At 40.0% G+C, this 27616-nt stretch overlaps 1 protein-coding gene across 2 annotated transcripts; it reads right to left on the bottom strand.

Moving 5' to 3' along the window:
• Positions 1 to 152: 152 nt before the first annotated feature.
• LOC111852595 (uncharacterized) lies at positions 153 to 26998 on the bottom strand. Of its 2 annotated transcripts, XM_023828694.2 has the most exons (50): positions 26705 to 26998; positions 25890 to 26035; positions 25393 to 25505; positions 25113 to 25246; positions 24764 to 24984; positions 24313 to 24422; positions 24110 to 24228; positions 23593 to 23728; positions 23125 to 23207; positions 22124 to 22243; positions 21926 to 22027; positions 21452 to 21610; positions 20933 to 21015; positions 19481 to 19625; positions 19296 to 19340; positions 18919 to 19086; positions 18688 to 18807; positions 17662 to 17772; positions 17483 to 17515; positions 17227 to 17361; positions 16638 to 16784; positions 14228 to 14362; positions 13721 to 13875; positions 13204 to 13348; positions 13052 to 13106; positions 12758 to 12824; positions 12536 to 12669; positions 11919 to 11962; positions 11111 to 11284; positions 10870 to 11024; positions 10620 to 10733; positions 10401 to 10516; positions 9992 to 10146; positions 9649 to 9854; positions 8768 to 8942; positions 7841 to 8062; positions 7389 to 7558; positions 6619 to 6689; positions 6426 to 6526; positions 5656 to 5775; positions 5413 to 5559; positions 5177 to 5328; positions 4061 to 4160; positions 3183 to 3418; positions 2855 to 3038; positions 1663 to 1911; positions 1291 to 1473; positions 796 to 849; positions 551 to 690; positions 153 to 457 (listed from the first exon to the last, which is right to left on the bottom strand). In XM_023828694.2, exons 1-50 carry the CDS (start codon positions 26745 to 26747, stop codon positions 413 to 415), a joined length of 6477 nt encoding a protein of 2158 aa, XP_023684462.2. In that variant the 5' UTR covers positions 26748 to 26998; the 3' UTR covers positions 153 to 412. The 2 variants fall into 2 exon arrangements, with proteins under 2 accessions (XP_023684462.2, XP_072570731.1); XM_072714630.1 differs by having other exon boundaries at positions 153 to 690.
• Positions 26999 to 27616: the final 618 nt, after the last annotated feature.

Here is a 27616-nt window from a genome sequence, read left to right as displayed (position 1 = left end):
TTAATTTGTAAAATGACTTTTTGTATTTTGAATTTAAAATTGTGTATCATTGTCAAAACATATTTGCAGTACATAGTTTAATATAATCACCATGTTGGATAATTGACATATGCTTGAGGACACTTCTTCATAAATCTGTCAAAGAAGGTGTCAAGTCTACAAGATGGAAAATCTTTAATGGTTTTTCCATTACAATGAACCAATTTAATGTTACATGTACTTTTGCTGTAGATAAAACTGAGAAAAATGTATGAAAACATTCTTGAAATGTTGCATTGATTAGGGGATCTTTTTTTTACATGTTTGTGCAACTATATTTACCATTAACTAAGGAAATCACATTTCCAAATTTATATGGTAGAAACCGACATCTTGGCAGGAACATTAAATGTACAGAAAATATCAGCTGCTCTCATGATTCGGAAGTCCCTCCAAAATTAGGGTTGGAAAAATTGACCTGCAAATTTAGACAGAAAAAGCAAAAGGTTAAATATTATTTCAAGTAGTAAAATGTATATTTAAAGTATGCTGTGTTCTGAATGCTACCTACCGCATCAGTATTTCTTGAAATGGTTGGAAAACTTGGAACACTCAGTTTAACACCTCGCACATAAAAAACATAGTATATGATTCCAAAAATCAAGCCGATCAAAATCAGGGCACCAATGACGGCTCCTGCAATGGCTCCATCTGGGTGATTGGGTGGGATAATGATAGATATACAAAATTTTATTATGCATAACCATAGTGCATGATATAATTGTAACGTGTAATGTAGTACAGAGATTAACTTGCCTGATCCTGAAGAGGCTGTAGGAATAACTATTCCATTGTCATCTGTTGTATAGTCTAAGAAGAAATAATATACAATTATACACAGAATACCTGGTACTGTTGCTTATATACATAATGCTTAGAAACTCATTTTACAAAAGCTGGAAGTGAAAGTTAAAATCCAGATGACAATTCACTTGCCATTTTTCCAGCAGGCTAATGCACATCACCCTGGTTAATTTGCAGGTGGGCTAAAGTAATTCTTATCTAATACTTTATACTGGGGGGGGGGGGAACTAATTTTCTATGCAGCAGATGTGAAATGTCCTGCAGTCTACATTTCATTTTCATTAGCCATTGTGACTTCAGAATAAAACTAGTACGCACTCAGGCTTTTGAAAACTGGAATTGGCCTTATGTTTTAAAATATCAAAATATACATCAATTTATCCATTTGCATTTTTACATTTTAGTCAGCATCAGTACAGTTAAAAAAAAATATGTCCAGGTCCTTACACTGGTGGTGACGACAGGCAAATCCTCTCTTCTGCAGGCAGTTGTTGTCATTCCATTTCCCATCAGGATACATCTCCACACAATCTTCAGTTCCCACATCACCAGGATGGAAGGCTAGATTAGGCTCTCCTGGTGCCCAGTTCAGGAACCCCACAGATGAGCGGTCTGTCCAAGCCCAGCCAACTAAAAATAAATCCACATTGACATTTTTGACTTCAAAGCCACAGACCAAACCCTCCTATAAATCACCTCATAGTTGACAATTCTGACAATCATGTTGGTAACACACTCTTAGTAGCAGCACAAATGATAGAACAGAATCTTTTACACCTGGTAAAGAAGCAGTAACCAAATAAAAATATCTGAACGTACAAGATTTGTCTCTTGTCAGTCCAATCCAAATATTATGGTACTTGGTGTAGTTGATGTTCCTCAGGAACTCTACCTCTGCCCTACTATGCAAGGACGTCAGCTCTGCCTTTGCTAGCTGACAATAGTGCCGTGACTCAGGCCAAGAAAAGCCCTGCTTTCCATTGTAAACAAAGTAACAATAGCGGCCGTAGGGCCACCACTCGGGACGACATTTTCCGTCACCAGGAGCTGGAGTTGCGGGAGGTTTTTCTGTAGAAAATAGAAAAAAAGTTGATGTTCACCATGAGGAAATACTGATCTCTTTAATCATGTATAAATACATCCGCATTTCAACTACAGAATTGAAGGGGAACCTGTAGCCTTTCCCAGGGAGAAAAGGACACAAAGTTGGAGCACAAACACTATGGGTAACTTATAGTGTCCTGTAGGCCACACTGCATGTCTTTGGACTACTGGAGGAAACTGTACAACACAGGGGAACAAACACAGCACACGCAGTGGAAGCAGGATTCAAATCCCCAGTCCTGGAGTTGAGGTAACGTTCCTGTTAGACATACAGTACCAGTCAAAGCTTTGGATATGCCAAGCTACCCACAAAGGAGAGTCATAGTGTCACATCATGACCTGGCCACCTGACCTAAATGGCAGAAATGGTTTTTGAGTTTCCTTCACTCTCTTGAAGTGAAGGAAAAGCAGCCAGTGAGTGCTCAGTGTATATGTGGGAGCTCCTTCAGGACAGCTGGAAAAGCATCCCAGGAGGCCACCTCATGAAACTGGTGTAGAGGAGACACTAGGGTCAGCCAGTCCCTGGAGCAGTTGGGGTTAAGGGGCTTGCTCAAGAGTCCCAATGGCTGAATCACTCTGCTGACCCAAGGATTTTAACCGGCAACCTTCTGGGTTTCAACCAACAGAGGAGCTGCCCCCCCAAAAACAAACAAACAAACAAATTTTTTTGCTTAATACTTTTTTGGTCTGTGCATAATTCCATTTGTTATGGTGTTGTCATTATTATTCTAAAATGTATAGAATGGTACAAATAAACCTTTCTGCGAACAAGTGTGTTCAAACTTTTGACTGGTACTGTACATATTTAACTACAACATATTAATAAAATAATTTATATCTTTTAAACTGCTCAATTTACAGTTTCAACAGTATAATACTATATAATGACAGATGGAATGATTAGTACCTGAAGTTATTTTGCAGATGAAGTGTTTAGTAGTGGTGCAGGCCGTGTCATTCCATACTCCGTGGAGATGCCAGCTGCTGTGCATACTCACACAACCCTCATCCTTATGGTTGCTTGGTTCACCAGGACCCCAGTGAGTGAAGAACACCGGCCAGCTGTCTGACCATTTGTATGAGCCGTCTTCCTATGAATAAAATAGAGAGAATATTAAACACGCTGCATGATAGCCACTGCATCAACATCTTTCTTGGTTGTTACAAGTTCTTTTCCAAGTAAAATGTGCCACCATAACACTTGCTAATTCCGATAAAGATATGAGTATTTTTACGTTACGCCGAAGTCCAATCCAGGCATCTGATTTTCCCTGCAGAACTGCACCAGCGACAAACGCCTGTTCGTAGCTGTGGTCGATGCTGGCTAGGTTGCCTTTTTCCTGTACGCAGAGAGCCTGCGCTTCCTCCCATGTCTTCTGTTCCGCCACCAACTTGTAGCAGTTCTTATACCATGATGTGTAGCCTGCCGGGCAGGGGCTGCGTGTTGGAGGTGGTTCAGGGATGCTGTTCGCTGTGTAATGCCAAGGAGATCAGTTACTGCTTCACTAACAAAGAGCCGTGGTATTTACCCAAGGTAAAATCAGATACTCATCATCTGAAATTACTGCCAGATAAAGTTCTTTATATTAAATTATACTGCATCCAAACACGATATTTATTTTTAATTACAAAATACAAGGTGGTTCTTTTGTAGTATGTTCTATGGTATGTGCATTGAAAGTAAGTGGAGAGTATAAATATATTTTAATGTCTGCATCAAAAAACATTTCCTCTGGTTCCCTTTCTGATTTCTTTTCCTCACTATCGAGTAAATCCATGGAGCTATAAAAACACACTCAGTAGTCTATATCGGCGTTTTTCCGTCTTGGTCATTTGCACCTTGCTGTATAGTCTGGCTTTGTAGTACAGTAAATCAACACATGATTTTGATAGAATTCCCCTTTAATATGTTTTGAAGACTCACGATATCAAATATGGAGCATTAAATTTCAGGCCATAGAATGTAAATTAGTATTTTTTTTCTTGGTTGTTATGACATTTAGAGACTGCAAACTTTTACACTAAACATCCAGCTTCTGAACGGTTTGCAGGCAAGATGTTTTTTGTCTGTGAAGAATGGATATAAAAATGAAATAAATATTAGGTGGCTCACATTTCTTCATGTAACACACCCAGCCCCTCATCCTGTGGCAACCATCGTCGTTCCAGCGCCCAGTAACCAGATGGTTGTGAGTCATGGCAGTGCAGTGCTCCTAAGAACAGAACATCTTCAGTTAATCCAACGTGTTCTGTTTTCTCTTATTTAATTAAATAAATTTCAAAATATTCTGGGTATAAAAGCACCTCATTAAGAAGTGGTGGGCAGGGTTCTACTAATCCGTGAACTGCTAATTATTAAAGCTAACGTTTTCGTTAGCGGATTAGTTTCCGCTAACTTTGAAATACCGCTAGCAGACTAATTAGCGTTTGCTACATTTGGATCTGCTAACTAAATCCACCAACATTTCTTTTGAAGTTAAAATGAATAAAGTTTAGCCATCGAAGTTTGGATACCCTAAAATCATGCACATTTTTTCATGTCTGTTGTAAATGTGTCTGCAGGAGTCTACCTGGCATGTTGTTGGCTCACTAGGTGTGGACAGAAGACGTGATTGGTCGATAACTTGTCGCATTAAAGGTAGTCGGGGATAAATGTAAGCAATAGAATGTAAATAATACATAAAAAGAAAAGTCCATTTGAACTGGGGTACCCTAAACTAAGCAGAGAACAGGGGCCTGTATCACAAAACAGGATTTTTTGCTTAGCTGGATAACTTGTCGGATTTAAGCACCCTAGTTTAAATGCGCTTTGTTTTCATTCACTTATATTTAACCCAAACCGCTCTAAATTTGACAAGTTGTCTGGCTAAACAAGAATCCTGCTTCATGATACAGGATCCCAGCTGTATTTTACAGGCTCTGATTGACACATTTATAGACCAATAAAGAGCCAAGACCCTCCTTCCTAGCTCTGGGTAAACGGTGCCATGTTTGTAGTTCCTAAGCGGCTTCACTGAGGGAAAAATGTCAGAATGGGCCAGTTGTGAGTTGGGCTTCTCCAACAAAAATGCTTAAGTCTCGCAAATGGAATTTCATAGAAAGAAAATGTCAACTACAGAATCCAGCTGGGTAAGTTCTAAATATCCCTTGGTAAGCATTGTAGTCTGACTTCAGTGTGCGTATACTGTATATATACAGATTGTATACTGTGTCTTAAGACAGGTCTCACCCCCTCTTCCCCATTGTTTGGCTCTTTTTCAGCCCAGTTTGTGTATCGCACTGGGCTTCCATCACTCCATGCAAACTGTCCTTCGTGTAGTGTGTCAGACAAGCCAATCCAAACGGGCTGGATTATGTCCATTATGTAGCTAGATACAAAGTCTGCACAGAAGAAGCATGTGTAAGAAACAGAATTGCTGTGTCTTACTGTTGCTCAGTCAAACCCGTGGTCTTCTCGGCTCTTACCATTCTCATACTGGTCATCAATAACAGCCAAGTCTCCTCCCTGGGTTCTGCACCAGTTCCGGGCAAAAGTCCAGTTGGCTTGGAATTCGTTCTGATTTTTATGGTTTCCCTTAAACAGGTAACATTTGTTCCGGAAAAGCATCCACCCTGGAACAGTTGAGTAGTTTAATGTAAAGTGTGTGGGCAAGCTGGGAACACAGGGAAGCAGAGCCCACATAGTGTCTGCTGCAAATTAGAGTTTACCTTGTGGGCAGTGCCCGGTCCAGGGCTGCGTGGGCGGAGGCATGGTGTGTTCATCTCCAGGGTACTTCTTACACAGGTACCCGGCCATAGCCCTTCCACAGTTCTCATCATTCCAGGTACCTGAGCAATAAAATATCAAACTGAACTAAATACTAAATAAACTGGCAGAATTATATAACATTAAATAATACAATATAGTATATGTAATTTATTGCATCATATAATAATTATATAAGTAGGAAACAAATCACCAAAGAGATTATTAAAAAAGCCAAGTACTATTGGTATACAAGTCGCATTCATGTTAAGCTACTGGAGGCCGACTTGGAGCCTGAAGCAGTTTTGGATGCTGCGCTGTTGAAGTGAGAAGTAGCTATGTGAGAAGTAGCTGCTGTATTTATTTTAAAATCTAATGCCACACAAGTGCAAATTTCAACAGCACAGCTACATGGCAATTTATTTGTTTTCCCTTGTCATTTTGTGTATTAGTATTTATACCCATACATCTGTTTACAGAACTACTTGGTCAGTACAGGTCGCAGTGCTACAATTTGCATTTGGCTGTAAACATTTACTGGAAAGTACTGATTTTATCAAGCTTGTACATAGTTATAGTAAAACACAGAGGCTGAGTTAATTTTATTTATACTATAAAAGAAATCCATAGTGTGAACTGTTTTGCCAGAACCAACAAAAGGAATCGTATTTATGATGTCACAAAATGTATTAAAAGACAGGAGTCTGAATCCTTGTGCTTGTATGAGTCATACCTGGGTATCTTTTAATCTGCACACACTCCTCCTCACCATTAGCATTGTTTGGCTCGCCTGGTCCCCAGTGGACATACGTCACAGGGGAACCATCCAGCCACCTGTCAGACAAAAACACATCAACAGCTAAATCGAGCAGAAGGCTACTTATCACCACAACGTTAATGCTAACGATTAAATAAAACAAGCTTACATGTACTCCCCGTCTGCGATTCCAAACATTCTCAGTCCAATCCAAGCTGAAGCCACTTGACCAGTCCCCACCTGCCATTTCAAGTCATTTGGAGATACTGTTAAGATCCACCATCCATTTTCCATAACTGACTTAAGACCGTCCCAGGAAATATAGGGGACAAAGCAGGATACTTCCTGGATAGGTCCAGCACCAGGCAAGCATCGTCATACACTTGGGTATACAGTAGCAACCACTCCCGTAGCCAGAAATGAATTCAGAGGGGGGGTTCAAACCCATAATTTATCTACGCGGCTATGTGCCTGGTAGCAACTTATTTAAACCGGAAGAAAGACACAGGAAACATTATCCCTGAATTACTGTGTCACCAACATTTTTAACACTAAACAAAATTGGGCAAAATTTTATTTATAACGGGGCCTTTCACAGCACAATTGTCAGAGATATGCTGGAAATAAGTGGCTTGAATAACATTAGGATAAGATATAGTAAATACAAGATAGTATGTATGCAGGTAATTATAATTATGGGGTAGCTGAATACATGCAAAGTAAAATACTCTGTGTGTTAAATTGTCTTGGAAAATTTGTCAGTAATTACAAAAATATGCTCAAGACTTTGTGTTGCTGAAAATTTGAGTGTGTGATTTTTTTATGTCTCTAGCTGAAGTTAAAACAGTATGATATGAAAATAAATATTGCAGGTAAAAATTGCAATGGCAGCATGTTACGGACATTAATGCTGTGAATGAAAGGACACAGAGAACGTACCATGGTATTGACAAACTCCTGCTCTGCCTTGCTATTAATAGATGCAAGTAGTGACTTTTCTGCCCAACATTGCAAAAGAGCGGTGTGGAAGTCAACGATGTCTGTGTCATTATAGTAGTAACATAAGCCTTCATGCTTTCTCCAGCCAGGATTGGTGCCACATTCCGGTGCTTAGAAAAACAACAAATAAAACAAATGACTTACTTAAACAATATGCAGTATATATGACTGGATAATTTCCATTATGATCTTATATAAAAGATTAGAATGGAAATTATCCTGTCACTAGTGTGTTAGCGCTGCATGTGTTATCAAGGACAGTATCCATAACTGAAGCATTTTGTGCAAATCTCATAATTCCTTAACTATTTGCATCACCTTCTATAGCATGTTTGCTCTGTGGTGTCAGTCGCTACACTAATTCCTGCACTTGTCCACATGGAAGCACGGACCTGGAATGGCGGAAGGCGGTTCTGGAGGGATGATGGGCTTCTTCCCTTTGGGAATCATGCAGATCCAATCCTGATGCGCGTCACAGTTGAGGTCGTTCCACCAGGACGAGCCATTGTTGGTGGTCACCATCTCCACACAGTCTTCCCGGCCCTCGTGGTTATTTGGTTCACCGTAGCCCCAGTTAGTGTGGCTGACGAAACTGCCATCGCTCCATTGGTAACCTGGCAAAAAGATCAGTATGGAAAACAGTTCCCCAGTGAGCTGATATTACACAAACGTAAAATTTGAGAATTTTCCTCTGACCTACAGCAAAGTTTTAGGGTGTTCCTCACTACAAACAATTCAAGGATTGAACTTGTGGTCTTGGTCCAGTCTTCCTAACTTTCCTTTCAAGAATGAACTTGGGGTGCAATAAATCAGGACAGTGGTCTCCTTTGGCAAGGATGCAACCAATGTATCCTTGATATTTGGGGTGGGACAAGAACAACCTCCGGGGATTTTTACCTTCCTCCATATTTCTGAGTATAGGAACTTGTATTCGGCATTGGAAGATGATGTAAAATGGGTATGTGACAACACAAGTATGCATAGTGGGAAACACTCATAAATCTGATGAGGGAAGGTATGGTCAGGTGCCTCAGAACATTGTGTTTTTCCATCTGTAAGTTCCTTGTCTTTTTTACACTCTCAAGCCCCAATAAACCCATCCTATTCCCGGGGACCGTGATAGGTCTCGCCAATGACCATGTTTTGCACTCTCTGAAATTTCTTCATTTATTTTTGGGTTTCCCTAATGCTTTTTGTGTTGTCTCCATTTTATTTAAAGTAGTTTTGGGCTGGACCAATTCTCACTCTTTAAAGCCATGTATAAAGAAAATCTTTAGATTTTTACATAAAAAACCAACAGGTCATTTCCTCCCACGCACCTCCATCTATGGCATTGTGCTGCAGGCCAATCCACTTCGTTTTGCCCTTGGAGTATGTAGACAGGAACTGCTCTTCATTCCCGTTATGAATACTGACAAGCTCTGCTCCCCGGGACACACAGTCCTCCCGTGCTGCTTGCCAGCTCTTCTTCTTTGCAAATTCTACCACAAAGAGCTACAAAGAAGGGCAGTTTCTAGCATGTAACCTTACTGATGTGGTAACATTAAACATCAGTGGATGGTATGTTGGTCTGTGGCTTAGACCTTTGTGCTTGTGAGTGGTAGTTTACTGGTTTGAATCCCATGGTCAGCAGAATAGTTCAGTTGTGATGGACAAAATGACGCTTCGGGAACCATTTTCTGTATTTTTTGACCCCACTAGATGGTACTCTTGGTTTGCTTTGGAGCATGCTTTGTGCCCTTTTTTGAACAGACAGCACCATCTAGTGGGATCAAAAAATATAGCAAATGGTTCATGTAGCATCATTTTTTCCATCACTGCTGTTCAGCCTTTGGGCAAGGCCCTAAACCCTGAACGATGCTCTAGGCCCTAGGGGATGCCATATAAATGGCCAACTACGTGCTCTACCCCCAAGCTTGTGCATGTGTCAAAGGAGAGCAGGATGGGCTATGTGAAAAAGAATGAATTCCTATGTACAAATGGCAAATAAAGGATATTTTCATATATTGTGTATAAATCTACAATTCTTAGTTCCTGCTATTAGATAACATAGTTTCATACAGCCAACTCATACCAAACATTTGGGAGCAGGTTAGCATTCATAAGAATATACCTGTATTGAGGAACATTTTCTGGTTACATTGTATAATTTTCACTTTATTATTATTATTATTATTAATAATAATAATTATTATTTTACCCTGTAACAGTTTCTGAAGGCAGGCTCAGCTGTCCAGCCTGGTTCACATCCTTGTGTGGGGGGTGGAGTAGGGACGCGGGTGGGGGGAGAGATGCCATTGCGCACTTTCTCGCACACAAATGAGAAGGACTCTGAACAGCCCTTGTCATCCCAGAAACCACCTCCAGGGCCTGCTGTCATGGCAACACAGGTGCCATCTCCAGAGTCTGGAAAATTCAGGACAGTTCATACAATGAAGACTCTCATGAACAGCGCTCAGTGCTCTAGCAGTGCTGCTTTTCACAAGACTAACTCAAACCAGGGTTTCTATGTTCTATTACTCTATTATGAAGACCAAAATCACCTGGTTGGTTCCGGTCCCAGTGGGAAAATGTCATAGGGGCTCCATTATCCCATATATAATCGACTCCGCCAAAATCACTGCCTTTTGCTCTTAGTCCAATCCACCAAAATCCGGTGTATCCGGCCATAGTGACTGTGAAGTGAGCCTGTTCATAGCTGATCCACATCACAAAGGAAATGCAAATGATTATTGCCCATTTGACTATTTCAGTTGACTTTTAAATATATGCTTGATACTTTCTGATGTGAATTTATTTAGCTCTTTCAATCTTTTTCTTTGGTTATGTTAGCCAGACTTTCTAAGTACAATATTAATGACATAGAAAAATGTAATGAACGTAGCATTTTATATGCTGATGTTTGTCATGACCATCTTTCATCATTTCTAATTACTTTTTTTGCGTACTTACATATCCATAATGTGTAGCAGCTTGCTGTCTTTCTCTTCACAGAAAGCCTTGGCCTCAGACCATGTCTTTGGGGAATCCTCCATCCAATAACAGGAATAACCATAGACATCCCAGCCCTGTGCCATAATAGGCACCCAAAAAAAAAAAAAAACATCAAGAACATGCTTCGAAGCAATACAGAAGCAGACAGATTGTGCTTTTCACTATATGCTAACTTACCGCTGGACAGCCATAGATAGTCGGGCGAATTGACGGAGCTGGGTAATGGTTTTTCGGCATTTTGCACATGTATGTATTCATTTCTGTGCATGGAACATCATTCCACCTGCCATTCTGTATAACACAGAGTTACAAAAAATGTGCCCAGTTGTGGATTTGGATATGACATGCAAAACACATATTCACACTATGTGGATGACTATGTTCATGTAGATATTTAAACATCATTCCCTGGGGACAGAGATTGTACCTGATGTAGCATCTCCACACAGTCCTCATTAAAGCCAGCATGGTTGTTGGGTTCACCGGGTGCCCAGTATGTGAAACGAACTTCGTGATGATCAGACCAGGTGAAAAAGCCCTGAATTTCCAAATCATTCAAGCCAATCCACATATCACTGGTGACTATAAGATAAAAAAAAATAAACCCCCCTTTAGGTTTCAGGTATCTAGTTACATTAACAGGAAACGATGATGTGGTGACACCTCACCCATGAAGAGGTAACTCTCCAGCCAGCTCTGCTCTTTCAGTGACAGCAGGGATACGAGGTCAGCACCCAGCTTTCGGCAGCTTGTGCGGGCAGCATGCCATGTTTTTTGGTCAGTGAAGGGCTTGTAGCAGAAGTCTCCAAATTCATACCAGTCAGGATCTGGGCACCGCATCTCTGGAAGATCATTACAACTGAATTTCATTCTGAACGCACATGCTACATACAGCTACCGTGTTGCAACTTCTTCGTCAATGACATACACTATGACAAAAGTATTGGGACACCTGTGGTAACCACAGGAATGGGCCACATAAGCCACACCCACTGCTGACATACATGTGTATAATTAAGCACACAGTCAGGCACCCTACAGCATCAGATAATAGCAGCAGAACTGGTTGTCATACAGAAGAGGTTAGTCAGCCTAGTACCACCATTGGACACCTTTCCATGAAGATTGATTCTCCACATTTCTGTCCTGCTAGAGCTGCCCTGGTCAACCGCAAGTGAAGTGATTGTGAAGTAGAAACATCTGGGAGCAAGTTAAGCTACAAGGTGGGGGCCACACAAGCTCACAGAACCAGACCTGATCTCCCAGCGTCAATACCCAACCAGAATGGCCACAAATCCCACCAGCAATGTCCCAGTATCTAATGGAAAGCCTTCCCAGAAGAGTACAGGCTATTATAGCAACTAAGGGTTAGTCAACTTCATATTAATCCCTTTTGATTGATTCAGAGTGAGATGTTGGACAGGCTGGTCTCCCAACACTTTTTTCTATATAATACAGTTGTTGCATCCAACATACCTCCATCTGCAAACTGGAAAGAAGTTTGAAACTGTCCATCATATCTGTGAAAACAAAAGAATTTGGTATTTCTTCGGACTAAACAGTGATGCTCTAAAATGGAACGGATACATGCAAATTAAGATTAGTACTTTTGTAGTAGTTTCCTTCAAGAAGTTACAAGAAGCCAGGTTTGAATAAAAAAATGTATGGTTAATAAGACAAAAATCAAACAGTGACGTGTTACGGTCATGCACCACATAACGATGTTGGTCCCATAAGATTATAATGGAGCTGAAAAACTATTGCCTAGTGTTGTCCATAGCACAAAGCATTACTCGCACGTTTGTGGTGATGCTGGTGCAAACAAACCTATTGTGCTGCCAGTCATATACAATTATGCTACTGGTTTATGTATTTACTTTTTATCATTATTATAGAGTGTACTCTTTCTGCTTATATGAAACAAATTTGGTGTAGCCTAGATGTGTATCATCTAGGTTTGTTTCTGTAAACTTTATGATGCTGGCACAACGGCGAAATTGCCAAACGACATATTTCTCAGAACGTATCGTTAAGCGACGCTTGGCTGTATGATAAGGAGGGAATGAGCCTGGCGGGACTCCGTAGGGACTTACTGCTTGGAGGTGATGCCATTTCTGGTTGATCCCAGGAAGAGGGACTGTCCTGGCATCTTCAGCAGAGTACAGTCACCGCCGTTCTCATTCAGGATAACCCCCGCATGAATGGCAGCTGCACAAATCGAAGAGTCCTGAACACAAACATGAAGGCACATAAATACTGTCATGAGAAGCCCCTTAAGTATTAATTGAGTTTTCTCGTAGCATCAGTCCACTTACACCGCGGTATGTCATCGTCCCATAGACGTCATAAGGTGCAGCCGCACATCCTGCAGGGCAGTGAACACTGAAAAAATTCACACAGGTCAACCGTACAAAACGATTCACAAGACTCCAACTTTATCATTTGCCTGCTAACATGGCCAAAGTCATCGTTTTCAGACTGCATATTGAAGGCAGTCCAGTTCATTGGTACCATCCAATGGGAATGATAAGTCATGGATATGGAAGCCATAATAACAGAATGAGACTTCAAGCTTGAATGCAGTATATCTACAATTTAATTTGACTCACGTCTTTCGATCGCTTGCAAAGTTGAAGGAGATCTTGGAGCTGCAGGTGACTGCATCTGCACGCATGAACACGTGGATCTCAGTACCATCACCAGCGAACACTGTGCGTCTGACAGCTTACTGTCCATTAAAAGGCTAGAAGGATCTACCTACAGTCAGGTTTGCAGCCGAGAATATCAAGGCGAAGTCCGATCTGCCCGTTATACTGCAAAGGCAGAAGCCGTATATACTGCACAGCCAAAGGGGTTCCAAAGAGATGTTTCTCTGGAGTGTTTCTGTCCATGGTTCCAGGGTATATCTGAATGCCAGCAACAATAAACACTATATTAAAGACTTTATATAAAATATTAAAGACCCATACACTTGTGATCAGCTTACATTCCACTACAGGTTTGTTCAAACTTTGAATTGTCTTAAAAATCTGAATATTGGTGAATATTTCACAATAAAATACATATTTTGATATTATTTTTCAATATATTATTTAATGATATCTAATTTTGCTATTTCTGCCACAAATAAATTTTTATTGGATAAAAATTTAACCATACTGAGCCTCACTACATACTGCACATTAATAATAATAAAAAACATTGTCATGTCATATATTCTGACAGAGTTTTCTGACTATATACTGAAGTAAACATCAAAAAATATCAGATTACTGAACTCCTCCATCAGCGTCATAGTTGGTCCACTGGGTGCCATCGGTACTGCTCTGGATTCTGAAGGTCTCTATCCAGTGATCTGCACCTGGACATCCCTGGATTACGACTCCGGTAACCTTCTTGACCTCACCCAGATTCACCTGGAACCAGGAATTAGCTGAAGCAAAAGGAACACAAACAAGTATTACAAACACGCTTGCAAACTTTTAACTGCACATTGACATGAATGCATATTAAGATTGTTACTCCAACATTAGTTGCTTTGTTAGCTATTGAAAGGGATCAAAATATTAGGTGATCTAACCAATCATTATTCTGATCAAATGCAAGATGTAATACACAGTTAGATCACAGGATGGAGATTTCTAACCCATTCTTAATATATAAGCCAAAACTATAGGTAAGCCTTCAGTTACAGAGACATGGAAGCCACGAGATGTCTGAAAGATAGTTTAATAATAAATAAATGATAATTTGGCACCTCCCTGGAAGTACCCTGGCATTCATACCAGAATCTGAGGGCATCCAGCAGGAGTCCCCGTTTAGACGGGCCTTCTCGGGACCGTGTCCGCTCCCCGACAACGAAGAAGAGAGGTGTGAATTTGGGATAGTGCCATCCTCAATTCCCAGTCCCCTCACACACACTGTAATATGTCAAAACATATTCAATTAGTCTTTTATATCGGTATTTTCTCATTACAAAAAACAAATTATTTAATTGTTTTTAGCCAAATATTGATTACTTATATGCAATGCTCAAAATGGGAAAAACAGGTGTCAGTACTCTCCTTGTTATTCAGTATTCCGTTATTCAGTACTCCCCCATGTTATTCAGTTATTCATTACTCTCCTTGTTATTCAGTATTCCGTTATTCAGTACTCCCCCATGTTATTCAGTTATTCATTACTCTCCTTGTTATTCAGTATTCCGTTATTCAGTACTCCCCCATGTTATTCAGTTATTCATTACTCTCCTTGTTATTCAGTATTCCGTTATTCAGTACTCCCCCATGTTATTCAGTTATTCATTACTCTCCTTGTTATTCAGTATTCCGTTATTCAGTACTCCCCCTTGTTATTCAGTTATTCATTACTCTCCTTGTTATTCAGTATTCCGTTATTCAGTACTCCCCCTTGTTATTCAGTTATTCATTACTCTCCTTGTTATTCAGTATTCCGTTATTCAGTACTCCCCCTTGTTATTCAGTTATTCATTACTCTCCTTGTTATTCAGTATTCCGTTATTCAGTACTCCCCCATGTTATTCAGTTATTCATTACTCTCCTTGTTATTCAGTATTCCGTTATTCAGTACTCCCCCATGTTATTCAGTTATTCATTACTCTCCTTGTTATTCAGTATTCCGTTATTCAGTACTCCCCCATGTTATTCAGTTATTCATTACTCTCCTTGTTATTCAGTATTCCGTTATTCAGTACTCCCCCTTGTTATTCAGTTATTCATTACTCTCCTTGTTATTCAGTATTCCGTTATTCAGTACTCCCCCTTGTTATTCAGTTATTCATTACTCTCCTTGTTATTCAGTATTCCGTTATTCAGTACTCCCCCTTGTTATTCAGTTATTCATTACTCTCCTTGTTATTCAGTATTCCGTTATTCAGTACTCCCCCTTGTTATTCAGTTATTCATTACTCTCCTTGTTATTCAGTATTCCGTTATTCAGTACTCCCCCATGTTATTCAGTTATTCATTACTCTCCTTGTTATTCAGTATTCCGTTATTCAGTACTCCCCCATGTTATTCAGTTATTCATTACTCTCCTTGTTATTCAGTATTCCGTTATTCAGTACTCCCCCATGTTATTCAGTTATTCATTACTCTCCTTGTTATTCAGTATTCCGTTATTCAGTACTCCCCCATGTTATTCAGTTATTCATTACTCTCCTTGTTATTCAGTATTCCGTTATTCAGTACTCCCCCTTGTTATTCAGTTATTCATTACTCTCCTTGTTATTCAGTATTCCGTTATTCAGTACTCCCCCTTGTTATTCAGTTATTCATTACTCTCCTTGTTATTCAGTATTCCGTTATTCAGTACTCCCCCTTGTTATTCAGTTATTCATTACTCTCCTTGTTATTCAGTATTCCGTTATTCAGTACTCCCCCATGTTATTCAGTTATTCATTACTCTCCTTGTTATTCAGTATTCCGTTATTCAGTACTCCCCCATGTTATTCAGTTATTCATTACTCTCCTTGTTATTCAGTATTCCGTTATTCAGTACTCCCCCTTGTTATTCAGTTATTCATTACTCTCTTTGTTATTCAGTATTCCGTTATTCAGTACTCCCCCATGTTATTCAGTTATTCATTACTCTCCTTGTTATTCAGTATTCCGTTATTCAGTACTCCCCCATGTTATTCAGTTATTCATTACTCTCCTTGTTATTCAGTATTCCGTTATTCAGTACTCCCCCTTGTTATTCAGTTATTCATTACTCTCCTTGTTATTCAGTATTCCGTTATTTATTACTCTCCTTGTTATTCAGTATTCTGTTATTCAGTACTCCCCCTTGTTATTCAGTTATTCATTACTCTCCTTGCATTCAGTTTTCAGTTATTCAGTACTCCCCCTTGTTATTCAGTTATTCATTACTCTCCTTGTTATTCAGTATTCCGTTATTCAGTACTCCCCCTTGTTATTCAGTTATTCATTACTCTCCTTGCATTCAGTTTTCAGTTATTCAGTACTCCCCCTTGTTATTCAGATACTGATAATAAAATTATAAACAATGAATTATATAAATGATAGTGGTATTAAAGGATTCTAATTCTGATTATAAGTGGTGCCAATATGCAAGATATGTCCTAGGCACTCTTAAGAGAAAAACAAACAGGTACTGGTATGGCCCATTCACGCACTACTTGTTTGTATTAACACTCAAGGTTCTCAAACTTACCATCTTGTTCACAGCTGTAAACTACCTCCAGGTATTTAGAGATGGTAGGACAGGGGTCTTGTTCAGTGTGGGCATACAAGAAGCAGAAAACGCGATTGTCACATGACTTTCGCACCAGGGGCAATATTCCTGGCACCGTGCAAGTTCCTAGAGAGAGAAAAACATTAACTTTACTATGACGGCTAGAAGTATAAGTATATACATGCAAATGCCAATATTATGAAATTAAACTTTATTTTCCATTTGCATTTTAATTGTTTAGTTTTCGCGTATCCCGTCTTGCTCGCCTTTGAGACATACACGTGCAGCAGCCCTGGGGCACGTTTCTGGGTTATGGCCTCGATTAAGCGTCCAGTAGTGATATAGCTACTCTGTCCTCTGGGGGATTTGATAGTTACTATTAGAGGGTGGCTCTGTCGGTTGTGCCTCTGTACCTGTGATCAGAAGATTACCTAATAAATACGAGTGGTAATTTGGCTGCACATGGCAAAGCCTTGCATAAGGTAACCATGTAACAGTGAATTAAGCTACACAAATCAAGTGACATTGTATAATTTACTGAACCAGAAAGGCATAATTGGCCCAATACCTGAGGCTCCAGTCTCGTAGGGGCAGATCTTGTCACTTTTGCGTCCAAAAAAGGCAGACTGAATGTTTATGACGCTGTTGTGAGGACAGGTGATGACTGAGCTGAAGTCTTCACAGGCATAAACGGTGTAATATCCTGAAAGGTAGTCATCAGTATATAAGTGTTACTATTTACGAAGTACCATTAGGGATTACTTCAGGGTGCAGAATAATAGCTGAATTATTAAGCCATTAGATTTTTGCGGATGCCACACTACCTTCATGAGGAGGAGGGGGAACAGGAGTATTTCCTAAGAGCAAAGACAGGAAATGCTCACTCACACAGCAACAATAATTAGAACAATACAGACTTTTACTCATGTTATTTTCTTTTCCATTCCCTGAACTCAATTTATATTGCCTTTCATTGCATAAGAAAAGGACAGGCAGAGGTTACCCCGTCGCTTGCAGATATAACCCCTTTGATGATCACAGTTATCGTCGTTCCAGTAGCCCGTGTTCACCAGGATAGAGAGGCAATCTTCACCGAAGTAGTCATCAGGCTGGCCTGAGGCAGCGAGATTAAAAGGTGATGATTTGTGCTGCTGAGAAATGAACCATGTAACTTAAATATCCATAGATAAGATAAGATAAACTTTATGGATTCCTGTACTTTGCGTACAGCAGTAAAGTAGCTATAGTGCAGAGGAAAACGATAGCACGATAACGATAACAAAAATCAACAGGGATCAAATAAAATAGTATTATGCTATTACTTATGTATTAATTAACCACAAACTAAGTTTTGGGTACATACTGATCTCATGTTAATTCATCATTAATGAATCATTACCTGTTTTATCTCAAGCAGTTACTAAATGTTACTACATCCGTTTATTCTGTACAGCATTGTGAGTGAAGGAACAAGTCATGAATAACAGAATTTAAATACTGATCTCATGCTTGTTCATCATTAATGAATCATGATGCATCATTTATCTCACGTAGAGCCTATATTTGTTCATGATTTGTACTTCAGTAGCAGCTGAGTTGTTGCTAAGTATTTGTGTCCTCAAGTGTTACCAAGCAAACATATAGTGCAAAAGCAAGATAAAATGCATTGTTGCAGGAAACAAACCTAAAAGTATTGCTAGCTATGTATACTGCTATAAAAATCATCTGGCAAGGAACTACATAAGTGAAAACAAGATGTATTATGGGTAGCAGGAGAAATAAATATACCATACATAGTGTAGACAAGTTAATATTTTTAAAAAGTTTAAAATGTACACAGCACATAAGCATGACATCCCAAAAATAGAAATAATTAAATAAATACAATATGATATATTCTTTTATAAATAATATATCTTGTCAATTGGCACAAGTCTTATTATTTGTATACTGACGCTCAGCATATTCATACAGCTATTCCTTGCCACCAAACGCTGTGGTTTAGCTAATGCAGTTCTGAGTCTCTTACCCGCTGCCCAGTGCACGTAGCGGAAGGGCAAGCCGTCGTTCCACTCCCAACCTCCCTCCGTAACCGAGTCGTGACCCCCCATCCACAATGCCACTCCAATGGGGATCACTTGGATTTGAGCTTTAATTCAAATTCAACAAAGGAAAATGCTTCAGCCGTCGCAATCTAATTTAAGTAGCATGCGACAATAGCAATGAAATGATGGCGACGTTATTGTCGAAAGGTCGGAACCTTGGATGAAGGCCTGCTCGAACGGCTCCGTGATACTGAGGAGGTTGCCCCCCTGGTTCACGCAGTCAGCGTGAGCACTGGCCCAGTTTCTCATGGACAAATAGTTGAACAAGTAGCAGTAGTCATTGAAGGGATCGGGCGTCCAGAAGCCACACTTTTCATTCCATCCTGCAGAGAAAAATATAGCCAGCAAAATATTTAAGAAACAGAAACAATGGCTCTACAGAGTAAATTGTATTGGTACAGCAAACAAACATAAAAGTATTGCTAGCTATGTATACTGCTTTTAAAATCATCTGGCAAGTAAAAACAAGACGTATTATGGGTAGCAGAAGAAATAATTGATATCGCTGTGTATTTTTTGAGACAATCCTCACCTGGTCCAGAAGTTGGAGGTATAGGTGGGGGGCCTTGGCCTTTTGCTAAGAAAAAAAATAAAAATAAAAAAATCACCAATAAAGGAAAATGATGAAGGTACCTGGATGTTAAAAACTGGAGTAAACAGCAATAAAATAGGTTTAGTAATACAAGCATTTTGCAGATGTGTTAGCATCAGACACACCTTTTTTGCAGACAAAAGGGAAGGTTGTGGTGCAGAACTGATCGTTCAGATACCCGGGGTTGCTGTGGTCCACGCCCCGCATGGCGATACAGTCCTCATTGTTTTGCCAGTTATCTGGCTGGTTGTGATCCCACGGTAGAAAACTCTGCGCAAGGGAATGAAGGAAAACAGTAACAATCGCAATGAACTGAGTTTAAGATCTCAGCTCCTAATACAGTGGTATGCAAAAGTTTGGGCACCCCTCGATAAATAACATATTTTGGTCATTTTTTAATGGAAAAGATGTAAACACATGTAGGGTGCCCAAACTTTTGCAGAGTGCCATAATAATGTTTTTATTTTTTTATCTTTATTCAATTTATGACATAAAAAGTAACTATGCATCAATGTTTGGTGAAAATATTGTGCATTTTTTCCATTTCCTACAGAGACCAAAATATGTTATTTATCGAGGGGTGCCCAAACTTTTGCATACTACTGTATTAAGAGTTCACTGTTTGTTTTGATATGTTTGTTGTTATTTATATATTGACATACATATATTAAATTATATTTATATTAACCAAATAATATGATGTTATGGATCATAAAATGCATCATAACTGAAAAAAAACATCTCTAAAGAATCAGGTAACAGAGCTCCTTTTGTGATTTGAATCAACAGCTTTTTGGTCACAAATCTCCATCTACATGCATCATTATGCTTTTGTGTATATGCATTACATCTCCAGTGCATGTGGGACACCAGCTCTTTCTGTGAAATAGATGAATCCAGATGAAAGCAGTAGTACCTAATTGATTTCACCCATCGAAAAACTCATGAAGGGACAGAGAGAGGTAAGACTTTCAAGGATGAAGATAACTGAGAAGTATATATAGAGGCGAAATGAGCAACTAAAAACGTGTTGAATGAAACAACAATACTACTCAATTCTTCAAAAGCTCGGTCATGTCTTTTGGGTGTCTGGGATGGTCAGCCGTCCAAAAGACATGAGCCAATGGCAGGCTCACGGATCAGTGGGTTGCCAACAGCTAGTCAACTGACAGCTGAAGAATCCCAGTCCATGCAGTTCTCCACTGATATGACAAAAAGATTACGGAGAATTGTATGTGTCTGTGCTTCCATCATGCAGTGTGTCAACCCTGACAGCTATGCTCAGTGTAAAAAATGCAGCCTAATGCAATGGGCTACCCAGTCACCAGCTCTCCATCAAGAACAACAGCTGCGGGAACAAACCATTCAGTGTAAATCGGTGTTTCTCAACCGGGTCCTCGGGGAACCCCCACACGGCCTACGTTTTAGCTCCCTCCCAGCTCCCTGCCAGATGGTCCACAGGAAGCGAAAAGGTGGACTGGCTGGGGATCCCCAAGGACCAGGTTGAGAAACATTGCTGTAGATGACATCACTTAGGCAATTAAATGGTGCATAAACACGCCGACATCATAACTTACTGCTAGTGTTCCATCAGTCCAAACATAATTTCCTTCCGTCTGTATGTCGTTCAGGCCGAGCCATGAGGATCTTGTCATATGAGCTGAGAGCCAACGTCAAAATAAGTTGATAAGGCAAGAACGGAATATTTGCTCTTTTGACAGTTGGTACAATGTAATGAGTGGCTCAGAGGGATAAGATTATGTCTGTGATCGGAAGGTCACTGGTTTCAATCCTGGGCCAGCAAGCCTCTGCGCCCCTGATCAAAACCCTTAACCGCTAGGTCCAGGCGTGCTGAATGCTGGCTGACCCTGTGCTGTGTTCCCCCCCCAGTCAAGCTTAATCTCTCCTAAATGTGTGTCTCATGGAGAGCAAGATGGGGTAGGTGAAAATTTCCCCACAAGGATCAATGAATATGACTATTCTGTTGGCTCAATGTAACAAAGTACTATTTCACTCGCAAGGGTGTATCTCAGCATATCTGGCTTTGGTGATTCTGGAGTGCTTACTGTTTTTTTAATTAAGATTCTGGAACTTACCACTCAAAAAGCTGACTTCCTCTTCAGAATGGAAGCTGGCCAGATGTCCATTTTGATTGGCACAATATGTTTCAGCGTCTTGCCATGTCTTCACAGATTCAGCCTCAAAGTGGTAGCAGAAGTCTCCGAAGAGAAGGTATCCTACATCACAATGGGACTCTGGCCCGAAAGTGATGAAAGATTAATCAGATTAACAGCAAAGTATCATCTTAGTATAAACTGCAATAGTCTGCCATTTTTATTTGTAATTTTAAATGTGAGTATTACATATCTATACATGTTCATGGTAACAAAGGGGTTTTCCTTATTACTTGGTATACAACAAGAACTGGAACCATGATAGCATGATAGAGTGACACACAGCTGTAAAGGTTGAATCAAATGTGAAACAGAATCTCATATGGACAAGGGCCCTGATTACAAGCCGCTCAGTGAACGCTATGGTAGAAATTTAAGATTTCATATACATCTTACCTGGAGCCGCAGTTGGTTTCGTATTTTGTCCTCCGGCCATTTTACAGATATAACCCAGATTTTTAAAGCAGTTGGTAGTTTCCCACTTTCCATTGTAATTGCCTAGTTTAGGATAAGAAAACTGTTTTCAAACTGACTCTACATTGGTCTTGAATAAAATGTGTGTGAGGCAACCCTGGTGGAACCTTCTGTTCTAACCTGTGAAGATCTGACCACAGTCCCAAAGACCCTTTGTGTCCTTGGGGTACTCAGGTTTCCAGTTTGAAAAGGTGACTGGAGTTTTGTCCACCCAGGTGAAGCTGCCATCATGATCCATGTCTAATGAGATAAAGAATATCACAACTAGCGATTACAAAAATGACACTTCAGGACTCATTTGTGGTATTTTTTGACCCCACTGGTTGGTGATGTCTGTTCAAAAAAGGGTTCAAAGCATACCTCAAAGCAAGCCAGGAGCACCATCTATTGGGGTCAAGATTTACCACACATGGTTCATGTGTCATTGCTGTGACCATCACTACAGACAATCCGTTTTCCTAAATGCCAGTGCAGAATCACATTGAGCTTGAAGCCTACCCCAGGAAGCAGAGGGTATGGATCTGCTATGTTAGCACATCGTAAAGCGTATACTATTAGAAATTTTGAGACACTAGTTTGCCTAATTTAAATGTCTTTGGATTGTGGGTGGAAATAGAGGACCCACTAAAAACCCACAAGAACACTGGGCTACCATGCATGCTCCACACACACAAACCAGGGACAGGAATCGGTGGTGTATTGCTGAGTATGTTGGGATCTGTGCTCATGGCTAGAAGGTGATAGGTTCAAATCTTGCAGCCAGCAGAGTAATCATATCACCATTGGGCCCTCCATACAGAACCGCAGGAATAAGCAATTTTGTTTTCTATCATCAGGTGTCTTACAGGGTTGGGGCCATTCTGGAATACATCCATCAATTCCAATCCAAATCAGAAAATGGAACTGAAGTTAGGATTGGAAAAAAAATATTAGAATTAGAATTGGAATTGAATTTGAATTTCAGGGAGATTTAAATTCCAACACCAGTTCCATTTCTTGATTTGGAATTGATGAATGCATTCCGGAATGGCCCCAACCTTGGTGTCTTATACAATTGATAATAGATGAGAATAATGGTGCTGGAAATTGCATATATTTTGTGTCAAACTTTAAATCTTTACCTGAGACCCCAATCCAGATATCAGGCACATCAGTTAGATGAATATCAGGTAGCTGAGCATTGATAAAATACTGTTCAGATTCACTGATAGAAATATAATAGATTATCGTTAGAGAAGGATTATAAAAAAATTCCATGTATAAATATTGCTTTAAAAGTCATCAAAACATATCTACACAGAAGATTTATGGTGCTATATGACTTTTATATTCAGTGATATAAACTCTTTTTATTTCGGTCAAAATACTTCTTCATGAACCATTTGCTGTATTTTTTGACTCCACTAGATGGGGCTGTCTACAAAGCATGCCCCAAGTGAGCCAAGAGCACCATCTAGTGGGGTCAAAAAATACAGCAAATGGTTCATGAAGCATTATTTTGTCCATCACTAATATGAACTTATATTAATATTTTAACATAATTCACCTGTGTGAATGTCACCATTTGTTTTAAAAATGTCCATCCTTACCTTTGAATAGTGACTAGGTTTGCCCCATAGCTTGAGCACTTAGTCTGAGCTTCATGCCAGCTGGTCAGTAAACCATAGTTACTGACCACCCAGTAACAGTTACCGCTGAAGCTCAGCCATCCCACAGGACATATGGCTGAAATGAAAAGGGCAACCAAAAACCTTCATTCCCAAGCAGCAGTTTGGATTCTTCAGAGCAGTGTTTCCCAATCCGGTCCACGGGGACCCGTAGACAGTCCATGCAAAAATGTGAACTGTCTGGGAGACAGCTGGGAGGGAGCAAAAACATGGACCATCTGTGCATCTCCAAGGACCGGATTAGGAAACAGTGCTTTAAAGGAAAAATAAAAGAGCATTTTAATAATAAATTTCTAGTAATGCACAATCCCAGATAATTTAAGCTAGAAAATGAAGTATTAGGTTTGTAGTTTTTAATCCAAATTCATTTGCTTCATACAAATTTCACAAACAGTTCTCACAGAGGAATCCAAACGAATTGCTACTGAAGTGAACTTACTATTCAGTCCCCTTTTACACATATAGGGACGCTCAGCACGGCACACATGAGCCCGCCACTTCCCAAATTCCTGTCCCTCTTCCTTGATGACGGCTGTACACACTCCATTCTGTTTATCGCTTTTGTGAAGCAAATGAAGCAGACAATTTTCATTAGCATTAGCATGTAGCATTAATGTGCAGTTTACAGCTTTCAAGTCTTACCCGAGGTTGGGCTCGTTGTCTCCCCAGTTATGATAGGCAGCTGACGAAGCATCCGACCAATGAAATTGTTCATTGCCAGGCTGAACAGCACATGAAATTGCTGTGCAATCCTGCAACATTGGTACACAAGAGTTTTTACTATTATCTAAGAGCATCATAGGACCATTATAGTTATGATTTCATTCTGTGATGTATCATTCAAAATATTAGTTTACATGACTGCATACAAAGGATGCTGCAGCTGACACACTTTAAAAAAAAAAATAACACATGAAAATTGATTTAACACTTTTTACCTTAAATTAGGAGTTTGATATATGCTCATAATAACATAACATAACATAGTATAATAATACTGCATAAATCAGTAAAACCATGTCCACTGATAACACTGTGACTTATGAAAGAGTCCAGTAATACTTTCGTTATTGAATCGTCATGAAGCCATTACCATAGTTGAGAAGCCAATCCAAAGATCAAAGCGGCTGGGATCCAAACGGCTGATCACATACTGCTCCTCCTCGTTAGACAGGATGGACACAAGGTCCCCTCCTTCTTTCAGACACTCGAGCCTCGCTGATGCCCAGCTCTCCCTGGAATGTTTCAACTTGTAACAACTGGAAGCAAACTGGTGCCATCCGTGGGTCGTGTCACAGGTTATCGGTGGGTTTGCTAAGATGGAGAGAATTCTTGGTAAGGACAATAAACACAAAATACATTCATTGGTATATCTCCCGTTACTTTTTATCCAAATGTAACTTAAGTCGCCATCTTCTGGAAGGGTTGGGACTGCAACGTACGATTGGGCCGCTTGCAGATGTAACGCCGTCTGACACTGCACGGCTCATCATTCCACTGGCCATTGTTTGCCCCAATAATTTGAGCACAGTCCTCATCGTCGCCCCAGTTGTCAGGCTGCCCCGGTTTCCAATACCTACACAAGATTTCTATGTGAAAAGGACTCTTGGCTTCTGGTTTAAAAAACAGTCAATCGCAAAATATTTCCTTGTCTATATGATAGTATGTAAAGACGAATATAGTTAGCTAGTGATCTCACTTCTGTATTTCTGCATTACTTACGCTAGATAGGGATAGTAGACACTGCCGTCAGTCCACTCCCACACACCCTCGGAAACGATATCATTTAGCCCAATCCAGTAGATGTCTGTCCCAACTTGAGTCCGTACCCATGTCTAGAGGGACAGGACAAAGGCCACAGCTGACATCATCACTTGAATTACAGTTTTTTTTAAGTTGTTATAACAGCTTTAAAAGTAACAGCACTGACATTTGGGCAGGTGGCTGTAAGAAGCACTAAGACTAATGAGAAGGATGCTAATGAGCCCCTCCCCTCCCCAAAATCAGCTCCTATCCCCTGGTCTACAAAATCTGCTGAGGGACCTATTGGTAAGACTGGGCCTGAGAGATGGAGTACATGGTATTACCTCCTAGTGCCAGAGGTTTACTTACAATTACTTGTCAATTGTTCAACAATGAACACATTGTGTCAGGATGTACAATTATGAATTCAAGCGGTATATTCTAAGACCTCTAGCTATACTCAGGGTTTCTCCTACCCTCTCATTAATGTCCAGGATGCTCATTAAGTTGCTGCTCTTTCCCTCACAGTCTGCCTGCGCGTCACTCCAGGATTTTGTATCAACAGAGAAAAAGTAACATTTTTCTTCATATGGCCGCCAGCCTGGATCACACTGAGGAAACGCTGCACAAAAAAAGGGGTAAAGATGGCGTGATAAAACGTTTTACAATATTGTCATTCTCATCATTTACAACTGAGAAAATCTAACAACTTTTCTGCATGGGGAAGTTTTATTCACAGACATTAGAATAAGCACAAAAATACTTGTTTCCAGCAAAGTTCATATCCATCACATTCATGTCATGTGAAAGTCATTTAACTGCCATGAAGTTTTATAATGATTCACCACAATACAGACTTGTCACATGTGACATAAAAAGGTGTTTTATCTTATGACACTATTATAGCATCTAAAGATGTCTCAAAGGTTTCACTCCAGCCTTTATAATGCTTATCTAAGGAGAAACGAGCATATTCTTTTAAGCGTCCTAGAATAGTGAGAGTGGCCCAGTCTCTGGAGGAAACCCATTCAAACATAAAATACAGACAAATAAGGCAGAACTGAACCCCCAACTTTGTAAAATGTCAGCTACCACCTTGCAACAGGTTCATAGATACTGATGACTGTCTAGTATGGTCATAACATTACAACAAAAAGTAGCATGAACGTATTTTAATCCTATCAAGAAATGCAAATAAATAATAATACCAGCTTGGAGTTCTGCAGTTTATAAAGATGCTTCAGTAATATTTACACCAAAGGTCACGTTTCCAAGAATTTGTGAAACTTACCAGAACCGAAAAAGCCACAAACGATTAAAAGCAGGAGCAGCATCTTTTGTCTATCTTCTTCTTAAGAGCAAGGTGTGCACATGATGTCCTAAGCCAGCTACCTGGGATGCGCTAGGTGCATCTGTTCACCCTGCTGCTCCAGATGATTCTGAGAAGGAAAATGAGCCTTGTCTACTTTTCTTAAATGGTCAAAGGTACAAAGATTGACAGTGGTTAAAGTGTAAGGCACTTGTCAAAATTACCTGAAAAAAAAGCTCTCAACACCAGGCAGTTAGTTCAAAGTCATAATTGTGCCACAGGGATGCATATTATGTTGTAATGAATAGCCAAAGATCAGATTAAACTATACTGTGTCAAACGCAAACCAGACAAGTATACCAATATACACCCATGAACCAAAACATTATGACCACCACCGTGTGAAGTGAATAACGATGATCTCGTAGACAGTGCGTGTCATTGTCTGGGATATATTAAACAGTAAGCTAACATTTGGAACATGTTGAATACAGAAGAAATGGGCAGGGGTAATGATCTGTGTGAATCTGACAAGAGCCAAATCATTATGGCCAGACAATTGGGTGAGAGCATCTCTGAAACAGCAAGGCTTGCGGGGTTTGCATTGGTCTGGATTTATACTGGACCTAAACTTTCCACCTCTGTCTGTAATGGATTTCCTTTGAGAGTTACTTCTCCAACACTGTGCACCCTACAAGCCTTGTTTCAGAGATGCTCTCACCCAGTTGTGATGCTGTGGGGTGATTTGAGGTGGGCTATGCATGCAAGACACCCTTCAAATATCACACAGCTTAAGGAATTCTGCATTGGAGAGTGGGGAAATCTTTCTGCCAGTCGATGTCAGAGATTGATAGATGGTTATAGGAAACGTCTCATTGAAGTTATTTCAGCCAA

Source organism: Paramormyrops kingsleyae, chromosome 7 (assembly GCF_048594095.1).
Source record: "Paramormyrops kingsleyae isolate MSU_618 chromosome 7, PKINGS_0.4, whole genome shotgun sequence".
Lineage (NCBI taxonomy): Eukaryota > Metazoa > Chordata > Actinopteri > Osteoglossiformes > Mormyridae > Paramormyrops > Paramormyrops kingsleyae.
The sequence above is the reverse complement of the archived record's forward strand: the minus strand, read 5'-3'. Positions and strand labels throughout refer to the sequence as shown.